Source organism: Thermobia domestica, chromosome 4, assembly GCF_964235325.1.
Source record: "Thermobia domestica chromosome 4, izTheDome1.hap1.1, whole genome shotgun sequence".
Lineage (NCBI taxonomy): Eukaryota > Metazoa > Arthropoda > Insecta > Zygentoma > Lepismatidae > Thermobia > Thermobia domestica.
This window is the reverse complement of record NC_137457.1, coordinates 244,758,469-244,774,344: the sequence shown is the minus strand read 5'-3', so window position 1 is coordinate 244,774,344 and position 15,876 is coordinate 244,758,469. Positions and strand designations below refer to the sequence as shown.

At 33.1% G+C, this 15,876-nt stretch overlaps 1 protein-coding gene across 7 annotated transcripts in view; it reads left to right on the top strand.

Moving 5' to 3' along the window:
* The first annotated feature begins 967 nt into the window (after positions 1–967).
* LOC145683479 (uncharacterized) overlaps positions 968–15,876 on the top strand; it is a 292,118-nt gene continuing 277,209 nt past the window's right edge. For all 7 annotated transcript variants that reach the window (XM_081754810.1, XM_081754814.1, XM_081754812.1 and 4 more), the window contains exon 1: positions 968–1,251. In XM_081754810.1, coding sequence (XP_081610936.1) covers positions 1,207–1,251 — 45 coding nt within the window. In that variant the 5' untranslated portion in view covers positions 968–1,206. The remainder of the gene's footprint in view (positions 1,252–15,876) is intronic.

The following is a 15,876-nucleotide window of genomic DNA, read 5'->3' as shown; positions in this document are numbered from 1 at the left end:
ATATATATATATATATATATATATATATATATATATATATAACTTTTCGATATTTCTTTCGTTGAACTCAATGGTGTGCGTTAAAATTCTTAATAAGATTGTATCTTATAGGAAATTAATACATATCGTTGTTTGTATCTCGTTTACTTACTTATATCTCTTTTCATAGCCAATAGGTTCTATGTATTATCCATTTGGAATCTCATAAAAATCGAATGGAATCTATGTAGCGCACACATACTTCAGTCAAATATAATTTCGAATTCAAAATAATTCAAATTAAATGAACTAATTAACTTAAACCGTTAAGGTAGTAACTTTTAGCATCATGAGATAGAACATATTACTTTATTTATCTAATAATACATAACTTTATTTGAGCTAAATAAATAATTCAATAATAACACAAACAATTGAATCTATATCGAATTTGTACCATCAACCGTTGATATTAATATCATTTTAGTTAAATGTTTAACTATCATAGAAAGAGAGGTTAGTTATATATACATCCAATATTTCGTAAAAGCAGAAAAGCTTACTATGTTATTTCAAGTAATTATTAAGCTCTCACACACTGGTTGAAGGAAACATACTTCCATTTCTAGAAATCGTTGATACAATATGATTCTTTTATATATATATATATATATATATATATATATATATATATATATATATATATATATATATATTCGTAATTAGTCCTGAATGGAAATGTGTACTTAGACTTTGCCAACAGAAATTTTTATAGTATTTTATTCAGAATGCGGTAGCTGATTTCCTGGAACACATATCGTTCTGCATATTACCAAGAATTTCTTCACGCTTTTATGTACTAATTATGTTGACTTTTTAGCTTCTGATAAACAAGGACCTACTCGTTCTTCTAAATAATTACCATAGAAGGTAAGGAGAGCATTAGAGTTCGTAGATTTAACAATTGGATATGAAAGGAGAAGGAGAGTAGAAAAACATCGGATTTTCAGTCAACTAGAAAATAGTCAAAAAGTTATTCAGCAAAAATTAAATTTCTGAGAGCAAACATTGTAGTTTCCTTCAGTGAAACAATAATATTTCTGATCCAAAGTAGTAACGAATACACATTATAAAAAAGTTTTAATGGTAGAAAATCATGAAACGTGTATTAAATGCTGGAAGAAAGTAACAAATTGAAATAGATGAACATCACTCTCCTAAAGAAAAATGGCAGGATTTACACCGTGGATACTTCTTCTAAGTCTCTTTCTGGTATTTATATTTTCCTTATTTTATATGTATTTTAAAAAGTGTCAAATTGGAATTGATATAGAAGTTAAAGAAAAGTAAATTATTGTGCATCAAAATTTAGCGTTATTAGTATAGAAAAAATGAATTATTATAAACGTGATGTATGGTTTTCTTTCATGATACAATCGTACAACAAATTTAGGATATAGATAAAATCGATATAAATATATTTAAAAGGTTACTTAGGAGTATATTACAACAAATAGATAAATAGTAACACTCCATTCCCGTGAATAATGACAATTGTTCACCTTAGCATGAAAGCACAGGTTAATCTTCCTACACATTTTTGTGAATACTCCATGTAAAGCTTGGTAACCAATAACGATTAGTATGTACTTTATATGTGATAGCATTCTAGAGTATTTTGTTAGCTTTAGGTTGATGCTGATCTTTCGCATCATTTTCCAATATACAGAAGGTCTCAAAAGTCCCCTGACATGGGGTAACTCTGCTATTATAGTTTCAGTAGAACGTAAGAGGGAAAATTGTCTCCAAATATAATGTTTTCGATCTAAAGTGAAGGATTTTTTAAGGCTGTTTAGGCCAGCCGTTTAGGTTGTACACTCTTTATGCACCCAATATTCAATGAAAATGCAACGTTGCCATTTATCTTGGGCTGAAGGAGGGAAGAAAATCACGGGAGATGGACAAAGTTTGAAACAGTATGGTGAATGGGGGCATATTTGAAATGGGAGATGACCATCAACACATTAACATAACGGAGAGTAAATTCATACACTTATGTTTTGGATCGAAGTAAATAGCAACGTTTCATTTTCATTTAACTTTGTGCGCATGAAGAGTGTGCAGCCCAAATAGCTTGTCTGATTTAAAACATTCCTTCACTTTGGACTAAAAATTTCATATTTGGAAACGGTTTCCAATCTTACATGTTGTTGTAGCTCTGATAATAACAGAGTTACCCTGTGTTAGGAGACTTTTGAAACATAGGGTTTTAAATGTTCTAAATACTTTGCAGCCACTCAAAATACGTGCTGAATGAACCAACACGAGCTACAGCATTGTTTTCATTGTAACGTAGATATGTTTTTCTCGATACTCAACAGAAGTTTTAGCAATCTTTATCACAACAGCTGGGACAATATATATAACATTGTATATTGTTTACCATCTTCTGGAGGTACTTAGATGGAGACTCCTTCTCAGTATAATTTGAAGTAGGGAAGACAGTTATGTTTCTCTGTGATTTAAAGGATACGTATTGGAAAGTATACGTATTGGAAATACTAGAAATTAAAGAATTTCATAAATTGATAATCCTGTGATACATTAAAGTTTTAGCTTCTTTTATTGATATAATGAAGATCACTGCATTTTCTAAAAAATGAAAATATTAATCAGAAATTAAATTAAAACCTAAGATTGAAGATATTTTCCTAATAAGACAGGAATAATAGGAAATAATGAAGATAATTTTGTAATATTTTCCTAATAAGATCATAAATATCCATAAGTTGGTAAAGATGTGTTTAATTTATTTTAGAACTTAACCAAATACGTGGTCAAGATCCAATATAGTCAACAGCCATATCAGATTAATATACGTCAATCAATTCACATAAATAATAAAACACAATGTCATAGTATTTACCTGTTCCCTCTACATGTATTGAATTTAATCGATTATATATTCTTCGATTTATCTGAATTTTACGTAAATTTCTCAAATAATGGAAACCAGACCATCACCTTAGTGCTAAGAGTGGATATTAGACTGTTTGTCATTAAAATGGCAACAGGAAGAATAAACGATAGTGACCTTGTAGTTCAAGTAGCTAATGATCAAACCTACCGTCCTATGCAACTGTCGCGACGTGATGACAACGGAGGTGGTCTAGCGAAGTTTGATAGTTAGTGGGCTACCATGCACAGCCGCAAAGGCTCTAACATAATATCTATAACACAGTATCTACAAGGTGTGTGCTTGGATATACTTATGGGGCATGGTACGCTGTGTATCTTTGATACAAATCTATATCAACTCTAATTGGCTGAGTTGGCATGTAGGCAGACGTTGTGCAGGCATCAACCACACATATACAATCAGAGAGGGATTGAAACTCCTACCTGGCCAAGCAGACGTAATATTTTGTCCAGTCAGGAATTGTAGGTCAGTACGTGTTGCATGAAGGCGAGTGCCACAATTCCGAAAGGTAGTTTCCAACAGAATCTGTATTAAGGACCACATATAGGTCCAACACCTCGTCAACACCTGTTGGTAAGTCAAACGTCCATGAATACGTAGGATGCACTAATCCAATATAATTGCGCACCATAACACTCGGTGTCAGACTGACATATCTGCCTAGAGGCACCGTAGCACGATATGCATATGCGATCATCATGATGCTGCAGACAGAATCGGTTTCTTGCAGCTCTCCAGCCACGACGTTCGTGACACAATTACAATATCACGTAAATAAACTGTTCAGCCAGCGGGTACTGAGCAGCAAATGCAGTTGTATTGGACCCAATTGGTCTCATTTTTCTTCTTGGCTGGTGGACATCACGTGACTTGCTTACGTGATAAGTTGTTATAGGGGTGAATGTTATCTTGATTTTTGCAGTTGATCTTTCGCCCAACACTACGGTAGAATTTTGAAAATTGCCAAATTTAGGAATATGGTACAGTAGTATAGTACCAGGGTATGTACTTCTGTAAATTTAGGTTTTTTATTTTGTTGCCTTTTGTGGGCAAGAATTCAAAAAAAAAATTTTTTTGAAGATCTTACATTTAGTGTATACTTGCTGGTCAAGTTTATCAGTTTATATATACTCGAGTAGAGGGACTCAGTACCTTTTAGAAGATAGAGGTACCGTGTACATGGAACCACTCTTTAATTTAAAGAACTGACAAAAAAATCTGGAACTTGCTTTAGAGGATTCGAATATACACCTCCGTACATGAAGTTGGTCCTCATTTTTTACATTCTGTGGATAAAAATTGACAAAAATACATTTATTTGTTATGTGCGCCCCAAGTGGTGGGCTACAGATCTCTTTTATTTCATCAGATGAGGGAATATTACAACATTTGGTTACATTAATCAGTAGAAGTGTCTATTTTTATACGACACGAACTTTTTAAGCATTCGTTTTAAATTTTGGGAGAGGTGTATAGAACCCCCTCATATTTGAGAATTGTCAAAAAGTAAATCTTGACAAATATTATCCTGGATGCAAATACATAGATCTATAAATTTGGTAGTTTATCTTGTCTGTAGACTTACCTCTTGATGGAACAAGAAAAATGTACGGAAGCAATATTTGATATTTTGCGAGAAGTTTGAAATTTGTAGATAAATTTTAATTACCATTGGAAAATATTTTAAATGTGTTGTTATCCTTCTTGCAACAAATGATCATAAAGATGGATACATTTGTTTCTTCTCATGTATGAGGTATCATTGATATCACGATACCCAACTTCATAATTTTCGGGGGTGTACATTGTCCGAATTTTAAATTTTAGACATTGTTTAAAATCAAAATTTGATATCTTTGTATAGGACCGATGTATATACATCTCTGACTTTGGTTGATTCGTCTTGCTAAAACTTTGCAAAATTTATTTATTTTTGTAATTTTTAAAGTATTTTTTCCTTTTTGATTACGCTTTATTATATTATAAATTTATTTCGTTTTTTACTGGGGTTTATCCGTGGGGCATGTGTAGTTTGCTGCCACTCTTAAATTTCCGTAGGGTTACATTGTAACGCATCTTAAATGTGGGAATTTTCAAAAAATAAATAGCCTCGCTGCTTAAAGGGACGATAAATTCAAAATCAAATAAAAACAAAAGAGTTCAAGGCCAATTCTCTTGAATAGGATTAATGTATCATGCTGTAAGCCTTCTAAGTTTAGAAGAGCACGTAGGTTTATCTCTTAAATTTGAGAATTATTAAACAGAAACAATATTGGGATCATAGTGGCTCAGTAGCAGAGCGCTTTTCTCTGGGTAGGTGTCTTAGTCGATCCCCACCCAAGTAAATTTGTCGTGTACAACACCGTGCTCGTAGGTTTTCTCGGGCACTACCGTTTCCTTCCACATTGTCATTTCGTTATTTTTTTGGCCATCATTACACATCAACATTGTCTCCCTTAGCCCATAGGGCATAATTGTGGGATGTTAAACTGAAAAGTGTTGTTTCATTTATAGAGAAACAAAAAATGGTAGTAGTTCTCTAGTACTTAAATACATATCCCCATGTGCAAAACGTAGTCAGATCGTTTGGAGCCAAAAATTTTCGCGAAAGTCGCAATTTTATCGCCATGGCTGTAATAAGGCAGCATCCTCCATTTCTCCTCCTGTGAACCGCTAATGCCATCATTAATCCACCACATGGCCGCTTTGTAACCGCCAGTACCACCATTAATCCGTCACACGCGCTCTTTACTGCCGCCTTTAATTCTCTAATGTCAATTTTGCCAACAACATATTGGTACTTATGTGCTGAAACCTGTATACCTATACATCGTTAAAATACAATATAATTACCACTTCAGCGTGGTATTTGTATCTTAATTTAACACCAATGAAATGATATGAAATGAAACATTGCCTGTTTACTTACCCCCGGGTGGTGCGGGGTTAGGATGGACATCTATCCAGTGGCTAGTTCGTCCTATGGATCGAAATAAATTTTGGTTTAATGGATGATATTTCTCGTTGTTGTGTATGTTTTGTTAGAAATCTTCTTTGCGTAGAAATCTTCTTTCTTCGGTTCTGTGTCTTTCTTCTTATTTGGTTTCACCATTATGTGTAATGGGATAGGGTGTACGTAGATGATGGGTACTGGCTAGTTGGGTGGTGGGCCTGAAAAGGGCCGTATGTGTATGTAGTACAGATCAAAGGAATCGTATCGGAGTCCCTAGCCATCTACTGTCGGCAAAGCGTGTACAGTTCAGGTAGCCAGACACTAGGTATTTAGTTTTATCTGCGGGTCTGGTGGCGTGAGATCAGACACGGTACCTATTGATATGCATCCTGGTGTGTGTATTTATGTGTTAGCTCCTAATAATTTAGCTATGACATCGCCCTTCCAACCATATAAGAAGTAACTTGTAATTATCAGTGAGAATTTTACTTTCGGAGTTTATTCTTTGCAATGAGCAAAGCTTTAGGCAGTATCTTTGACATTTTTGCCAAGTAACAAATAACGTAACATGTTCTGCTGTAATCGGGTAGAGTTTTGTAAGCCTACGAACTGTCAGGCAATAGTTATTTGAGTACAGTGCTACCACCTGTTGGTCTTATATCCTAGCTCAGCGGACGTTACCGATTTCTCACAATTATTCAGCGGTCATTCCTCGAAAAGTCTCTATATCACCGCCTGGAGGAAAAGTGACAACTACCATTTAACTTTACGACGATGACAGCCGCTTAGGTGGATTTCTGCTTCGAACCGTCATTTTTCCTTCACTTCGGCGGCTACGTGTCAAAAGGCGACAGCGGACCGATGATAGTTGGCGGCACTTTGCACGTGGGGATACTTCTGTAAATTTGATTGTTTCAGCTCATACCATTTTCTAAATAAAAATGTTCCAAAATGTATATGTAACTCTATATACATCTAATCGAATGCAGTAATCCATCAAAATTTCGGAGGTACTTCTCTTGGTTTTAATTATATTAGACAAAGTCAGATGAAGCACTCTGTGTAAGTGTTTCACCTGTATTTGGTGATATAACATATGTAGTACCATTGTTCAACATGAATGTGTTCATTCGTCACATTCGCATATTTATTTTCTTCAAAGTAAACTAATAACAGTGTTATGAACTTACAAGTTTCATATGCAGGTTTAAAAGTGAAGCGGAGCTCTTCTACGTTTTATTAATCTGATTTGTATGTTCTAACTTCATATTCACATATTTTACGTCTTATATATAATATTTACAAATTTTAGAATTTGCAACTTGATAGAATAACTTGAATTAAATTATATACACACAGAACCTTAGATTTGCAATCACAACTTACAGTTAAAAATCGTGAGTGTAATCGAATAATACAGGGTGCGGCACGTAAAACCGGCTCGTCGTAATATTCTGGTATATTGTGTTTTTGGCAACACTTAAATAATCTACCTTCCTACCAAAAGATGGCGTGTCGAGGTCGGGTCGACTTACGTGACGTGCAGCAGTCACTTGCAGCCGCAGCCAGTGAAACTTGTCGAAACCAGTTGAGAAAAAGGCCTCGTTGTGTTAAGCCGGGTGAGTGTCAGTGTGTGATAATGCCGTATTCGATACACGAGCGTGTTACCATTGTTGAAGGGTTCATTCTCTTTGGATCTTTTGTGAAAACAAAGAATTTGTTTCGGAAGAAATTTCCAGGACGTTCTGTGCCAGCAAAAAGCACCATTCAGGAATTGATTGAAAAATGGCGGCGTATAGGATCGGTTCAAAATGATCCCAGGAACAGACGACCATCTGTCTGCACACCTGAATTAAAGATGCAGGTGGAGGAGATAATGACAAGAAGTCCTCGAAAGTCAACCAGGAGATTGAGTCAACAGGTTCATGCGAGTGAGAGAAGTTGCAGACGGGTTTTAAGGGAACTCAAGTTAAAATCGTACCGGATAAGTGTTGTGCAAGAACTGAAGGAGCCAGAACTACAGAAGAGGGTGCATTTCTGTTCATGGCTGTTGAGCAATGTTGCCAGTGGTTTCTTGGATCCACTAATGCTCATCATGAGTGACGAGGCGTGGTTCCACCTGTCTGGGTACGTAAATTCCCAAAACAACCGGTATTGGTCGACAGAAAATCCACACGCAATCCACCAAGTACCCTTGCATGATGAGAAGATTGGTGTTTGGTGTGCCATTTCCACCAGACGCGTTATTGGGCCCATATTCTTTGAGACGACAGTGAACAGTGACGTGTATATGGGAATTCTGGAGGAGTTTTATACACACTTGACCGAAGAGGAGCGTGAGTTATGTTACTTTCAACAGGACGGTGCAACATGCCACACATCAGCTGCATCATTGTCCCTTGTGCATGAGATGTTTACACCAGAGAGGACAATCAGCAAAGGCTTGTGGCCTCCTCGGTCACCAGACTTGTAAACGTGTGACTTTTACTTATGGGGACTGTTAAAGGGAAGAGTATACGAAACAAATCCACACACAATTGAAGAACTCAAGACCAGGATCCAGGATGTCACCAATAGCATTACAACACAAGAACTGACAAGGGTATATATGAATCTCCTCAATCGTGCTCACATGTGTGTTGAAGTGGGCGGAGGACACTTTCAGCACCTGCTGTGAAGGTGAGTAGTCATATTCAATACATTACATTTCATTTATGTGTTGTAGTTAATCATATTCAATACATTACATTTCATTTTATGTGTTCACTTTACGGGCCGGTTTTACGTGCCGCACCCTGTATAAATCCATTCATTTCCTTAATCGAATAGTTGAAAGCAGAGTAATATTTTAATATTTGACGTTTGAGGGTCAAACGTTTTAGTGTACCACAACATTTTATCTTAACAACGTTTGTTTTGCTAAAAAAGAATGTACTTGTGTTTTAAAACTAGAAGATTTTGTACTTGGAGAAAATTAATGATTGCAATTATTTTGGAAAATTTCAGTTCGAAAATTCTTGAAACATTTATTTGAAAAGCTCTATTGCTTGGCGGCACGTTCATGTTAGTCACATTATAATTCAGCCATAGTTAATGTTTTCTGAAAACTAGAAGTGATATCGCGTTCTACATATTGCATATTTACTGACGAGCAGTGCATTTTAAACAGTAATTTAATTTGCATTATTTATGTACATTGATATCATTTTTAAAATTATTTTGTCATTTCAAAAACAAACAATCTAATACATTATATAAGTAATATAATAATGCATGTAGCAAAGGTAGGCGTACGAATGAATACAATCGTTAATATATGAAAATATATATTTGTTCAGATTTAGTTTTACTCATGCATCATATTTTCCTGTAATTATCAGGCTTGTTTAATATGTGTTTTACTTGAGAGATTACATAAGAATGAATAATTATAATTCATTGTTATACAACGGAATTCAGTGCCACCAATTACAGATATTTTCAATAATATTAAAATGTACTCATATCGTTGAAATGTTAGACTGTCCATCCACAAATTACGCAATCATATTAAGATATGATTTTACATATTATGCTTACTAATACTCGGCAAGGTGATACTATGTGCTATTTTAATACAAAATACATAATTTAGATGTTTGAAAGAGATGCTTTATTCTATATTTATTTTAATCTCTTTAAGAAATACATAATGAGGAAATTCAGGAAAAGAAAACTAGGATTCAGTAATTGAGTGATACACAACTTTTAGTTATAGCTTTGCACAAATTTTTGACAATATCTCAATAAGATCATAGATAAAATTTAGGGGGTGGAATTGAATTGGAGTAGTCGAAGTATTTGAATCCAGGAAGGATTATAGCATAAAAACATGCGGATTTAGAAAAACTCGTGGTCAGGACGGGTAGAAAACAAGTGCCAAAACCCTGGAATTTCGAAAGAAACTATAATACTTACCAAATTGTATTTATTTGTTAGTAAACAGATACGCTTCTTGCTAGATACATCTACTATCCCACGGTACACATAAAAATAGTGTAAAACGAAATCGAATTATGATTTTTTTTTTAAAAAAAAATATTTGTATGTTAATAATTAACATTCGCAGTATATAATTTCTGATTGATTAGAGATTAGCTTTCATTTTCAGAATCTACATTATTTGAGATCTCGACCTACAGTTTAAGATGGTTCAGAACTACCAAAATTCGTTCAAAATTCAATGCTCTTTGGCCAAGATGGATCTAATATTTATCAATATATTAGGCATATAACATTTGCATAAAAAGCTAAAACTCTGTTATAAATTTCTTAAGTAACAAAGATCAAACCAATTTTTTTTTGTTCCTTGCTGCCTTTATTATTGATCCATTAGTGTTTATTTCTATCCTCCTTAGGAATTGAAGAGTTTATTTCCTATGTTACTGAGTGCACGTCGAGATATAGAGACTGGAAATTCAATGAGAAACAATGGGATTATATATAAGACAGCGGTGGTAAAAGCGTTCTGATTACAACTGTTTTACCAAGGAATAGTTATACTGCAGTGTAGCTTACAGGTTGATATGATTAATGCATTACTATCGCGGAAAGTATTCAAGACCGTGCTTCCCTTATTTTTTGACAGCAAATATCAGTGAAGCTTTTACTTACCCTTCGTACGTCCGATAATCTTTTATGTTGTATTATATTTCTGTGTACTTTTACTTTTAAGTGACAATAGAAAAGAAGAAATTATAGAGATCGCGAAAACAATAGAATTTGGTATTTCAATGGATTTGCGTTCCATGATACTACATGCTGAATAAATAATTTCTGGAACTCTGTATGTCTATTCATCCGTCCGTTTGTCTTCTCGATGTATTCATAGACACAAACGCCAAACCAATCAACATATAAAGACAAAATTTTAAAATGAATTTTTTTTTATAAGATTCTCTAGAGATGTTTAATGATTTTGTTTCAATTCTATAATTAAGGTAAGTTCTTGGAGAGTGAAATTCTACATTTTAAGTTTTTTTTTTTTCTGGAGTGGTTTTAATGGTTTTATTTATATTTCGTAAATTCAATAAGATAGGAAAAGAGGAAGGTTTCTGGGTCTTATCTCATCACCAGTATGTTATTGATAAATAAAGATTTGGTTTTTTAAGATGTCACAAAATAAATATTTGTTCCCAAACAATAGGAGATTTAATACTTAAACTTTATTCATGAAATCCTGAGTAGGGTTGCATAGATAATATACCATTAAGTACTTCATAATATAGTATATTTTTCTATTAAATGTCCAAGCTGAGTAGTTTACGCATGGGCGTTGGTAGTATTGAACGATATTTTGAAATGCTTCAAGAGATTTTGTTTATATTTCATAAATGCATGTCTCATTACAGCCCTATAATGTTGCGTATTTGGTTTAACCTCATACAAATATGAGGGGTAGTTCACTCTTGGGATGAAATTATTTTCGGATATATATTTACTTTTAGAAAACGTGAGACAATTGTCTTCATATACATATATACACATATTTCTCGTATATACACATATATTATTAATAAAAATGAAAGGCTAGTAGTGATATCATATTGAAAGCTATTAAGATATACGTGTAGTTATGATATAAGATGTAGTTAACTCAACAGGTAAGTTTATTATTCGAATACGTCGCAAGCGATTTTTATTTCCATTTCATGAAAAAAAATATTTCATTAATTAACCTTTGTACTGAATTTGCCGTCTCCTTCCCAAATAATTACAAGCTGTGTAGTTTATTCTTGGGGTTAAGACTTTTTCGGACTATTTTGTCAAAAACTTCTTAAATGGTTAAGTGCATATTTCATGAAAAAGTTTATTTTACTAAGTAGGCTTTAATGTTGCATAAGCTGTTTCTTCTAAAATTGGTCAAAAGATATACTTTCCATTTGGCGGTGAAATTTATTCAGATCATATTATCCGAAACTGCTCAGTCGATTTTGTTTATAAGTCATAAATAAATATTAACATCGTTCTAATAATCTTCTGTTCCTTTTTCTTCTAAAAAATATAACGGAAGCATACTCTTGGTTCTTTTTTCGGTCGCTTTATTCAAAAGGAATTTAACCGACTTTGTTCATATTTAAAAAAGGCAAACAAATGCATTATTTTGTTTCCCCTAAAACATTGTAAATGTATGATTTATTTGTGCGCTGAGGACTTATATACTATTTTATAAACAAAATGTGAATAAACTGATTTATTAATAGTTCGTAAACACAACATCAACATACGTAAGGCGTGGCTATTACAAACAATAATTGCTTCTAAGTTTGTTGCAGTATCTCCTTAAATCCAGTTTCTTTGAGGTTACTATCTATCACTATATAAGGCTGAGTATGTTACATATCTCTCTTCTTAGCACAAGCATACGATAACTTGCATTCAAATAGTGTTCTTTGCCGTGAATAAATTGTTCAGCACTTTGGCGACCGTCATATGTTATTGGTTCATCGGTACTATGATTTTCAGAAGGATTTGAGTTCTTGAAATTTGCGTTCAGGTATACAAAAGTCGTCAAATTTTGTACATGTGATGTACTGTTATCTCTGAGTGGGTAGCAAAATGCAAATATTCATTAAATTACCAAATTTATTTCTTCTCACGAAATTCAATATTATTTTCACAAGACAATCTTCGTCGTGCAACAAATACATGGGTCGTTGAAAAAATATAGTTTTTCTACAACAGAATAGTTCCTAACATTCTAAGAACTTCCTTTCTTGTTATATAAAATTACACTTACTCTTTTGCTGCAAATACAAATAACGTTTGTTTGATTTTCAACTTCATAAATTCACTTAACAAGTAAAACATGAAGGTGTCAACTGGGTTTTATATTTCTTCTTTCAACTCTACATCAACGTTATCATTAATCAAAAGAACTACGGGCTCCGGCCGGCATCCATACTGCTTTCTCTTCTTTACGTTTCTCTACTCTCTTTCTAAAATTTATTTTGAGCCTTACGTCTAACCTTTGTACTTTAAAATGGATTGATATTATAAGTTTCACTATAATTGTTTTCGTGTTATTGTAAAGGCGGTGTTACTTTACATTTCGACAACAATACAAAATCCTCATCTCAGAAAGCATTATCATATTCAACAGATGCAGGAACAACAATTTTTACTAAATCATCTTCCACATTGAAGGCAAGATTAAACTAAATTCAGTATTTCAAGTGCAAACAAAAGTTTATTATGCTTCGACATATTGGTCAGAATGTCCACACGTGTCTATACTGAATACAATATAGAAGCAAAGATTAAATATAGCAATTACCTCGACATTCTTGCCATTTCCTGAACACAAGCACTGAAAATTTACGCAAGCAAAACATATAAATGTTGTAAATAGGAATAAAAAAAGCACTAGAATATTCACTTATACTTTCTCTTTTGAATACAAATTATTTTCGATTTACAACTACACTTATAAGTAGATTTATGCGAACGATTGCTAACACTCAATATGTTGCTTATATTCGGGAATATTTCGTAGAATATTATTTTATAATACTCTTAGCACATAAGAGTTATTCAATATTGATGCTTCAATACAAAATTTACAGTCTAATTTAATGTATTCGACATGTTAGATTCTTGATAGAGAAATAGTGAATAGTACGTCAGACTATCATCCAAATTTTACAGATATATGAATTTGATTATAGAGATGTCTTATTAATTACATATTGGTTTTTGAATCATAAAGAGATGTATAAGTTTGTCTTTACGTGATGTGATTCATTGAGTGATGTGAGTAACAACTTCAGGAAAATCGTTGTAATAACGTATATGAATTATCACAGTCTTCTACGCTCAGTGCTTCCTGATGGCTTATAATGTATTTTATTATTATCACAGTTATTGTTTAAAATAGAACGTGAGTAACAAATTTTTACTAATTCAACACTCCATTCTTGACAAAATTCTATACGATGTTGTAACTTTTTAATATATGAAGCCAATTTATTTTCTCGAAAATAGTCTATGTAATTATTACTGGGATAAGCATTTGAAAATTCTGGATAAGGCTAAACTCTTCTTCTTCTCTAAAGATGATTGTATATGGTAATTAAAGGACGAAGGATAATCGTCCCATTAGATGAGATAGTCCTTTCGGAGACCATTCTTTCTATTATGCGCTATTGTATCAATTAAGAACATTATATTAACGGATCTGGCTGTCTTCCATACAGAAAACACCACCAAGAGGTTGTTCATGTTAATTTTCTAGTCGAAAACATATGTCTTTCCGGGTACAATGACATACGTTCTCCACATTTAATTTTCAAAGTAACGCTTTTCTCAAATTACGTTTTGTTTTTCTAATACATACATTACTACAAATCAATAAATCTCTGTCCTGTTTTAAAGCCTGAAACTACTTTTCGTATTTATTGTTCCACATCTTGAGTATATTTGTTGCGACATTTTTGTAGAAGTTATTTTAATAGTGGATGTCGACTTAGTTATATACTTCTATAAGCAGGTATACATCGATATATCTATACTTTCTTATTTGCTAAAATATTTGAACATGTGATGTTTCCAGGTGTGATTAAACCTTTCAGTTATACTAGCTTCAAGATCTTGATCTTTGTGTTGATATGTTGAACGTAATTTTACTTGGAATTAGAGATACAAGGGCTCGGAAAAAAACTGGCTTTTTTTTTTTTTTTTTGGAAAAAACTCGTTTTTTTCTGCTTCGCTTTTTTGCTTGGGAAATTTTGGGCTTTTTTCAAAATTCTGCTTTAAACTGATAAAGCAGACTTTGTTTCGCTTCTCTATAACACAAAAAATCATTTAATTAGTGGTTGATGCTGATAATAATATAAAATCTCGAAAATAAACTATGAATTTCGAAAAGATATTTCAAACAAATTTTCTTCAACATATTTACATTATGAATTCCACAGGATTAACCAATGTGTATAATAAGAATTTTTTAACCTCCTATATGCAAAAGTAAGCAGAGTTGGCAAGAACCATGGTTGATTTTGAAAATGCCAAAAACCTGTTTTTTGGGGGATGTTTAAACCAGGCTTTTTTGGTTTAAACCAGGCTTTTTTGATTTAGATTTTTTGCTTTATGTATTTATATTACATATTCACAGAAATAAGTTTGTTTCGCCCTGGTGTTATTATGCAACAGCGAGGTTATGCCAGAAGAACTCCCATAAGCTTAAAGAAGTCCTGTCAGTAAATTTCTTAAATTGAGAATCTCCCGCCCTAGCCATCGGGAAAATCCCGTCATTACTTGAAATGTAAGACAATAACGGGAAAATCCTGTTATTGCTTTGCATGTAAAATATAAAGGTCAACGTGTCATAATCAGTACACTAAAACTGAGGTATTAAATTATAAATTTAGTACGTAGATATCATTGAAAGTCCAATCCAAGCTAATGTTAGAAGCTACGTAGGCAATCGATAAAGTTTGCCAATTTCTATCAATATATTTAAGCAATTTTGGCTTCTTTATAAAACAACAGACATTTAGGCATGCAGAAATATACAATTTGGTTTGTTTCGTATGTTTAGGCTTAACATCCTTACGAAATACCGAGGTTATCAAGGAGAAGACTTTCGCTTAAACTGACATCCGAACCGCTGCTTGGTTTACGCATGAAAGAAGAGTTGTGGTTCGACCGAGAATTGAACATGGGGCACCTTGATTAAAAGGTGAAAGGGAAATAAAACTATTGCAGATAGTTTGATATATGGAAATGTCACCATGAAGTTCACACGATTCGCATTTTTCATTCCTATTTTTTTTTTTTGGTTTAAACCAGTTATTTAAAAAAAGTTGGTGTAAACCAGCCAACCCTAAAAGTAAACACTTCTTTTTAGAAAATGCACAAATAACTAGCAAAATAGTATGTAGTATTTCTACTTCAAAATATTCCATACCATCTTTTTGAAACAAAA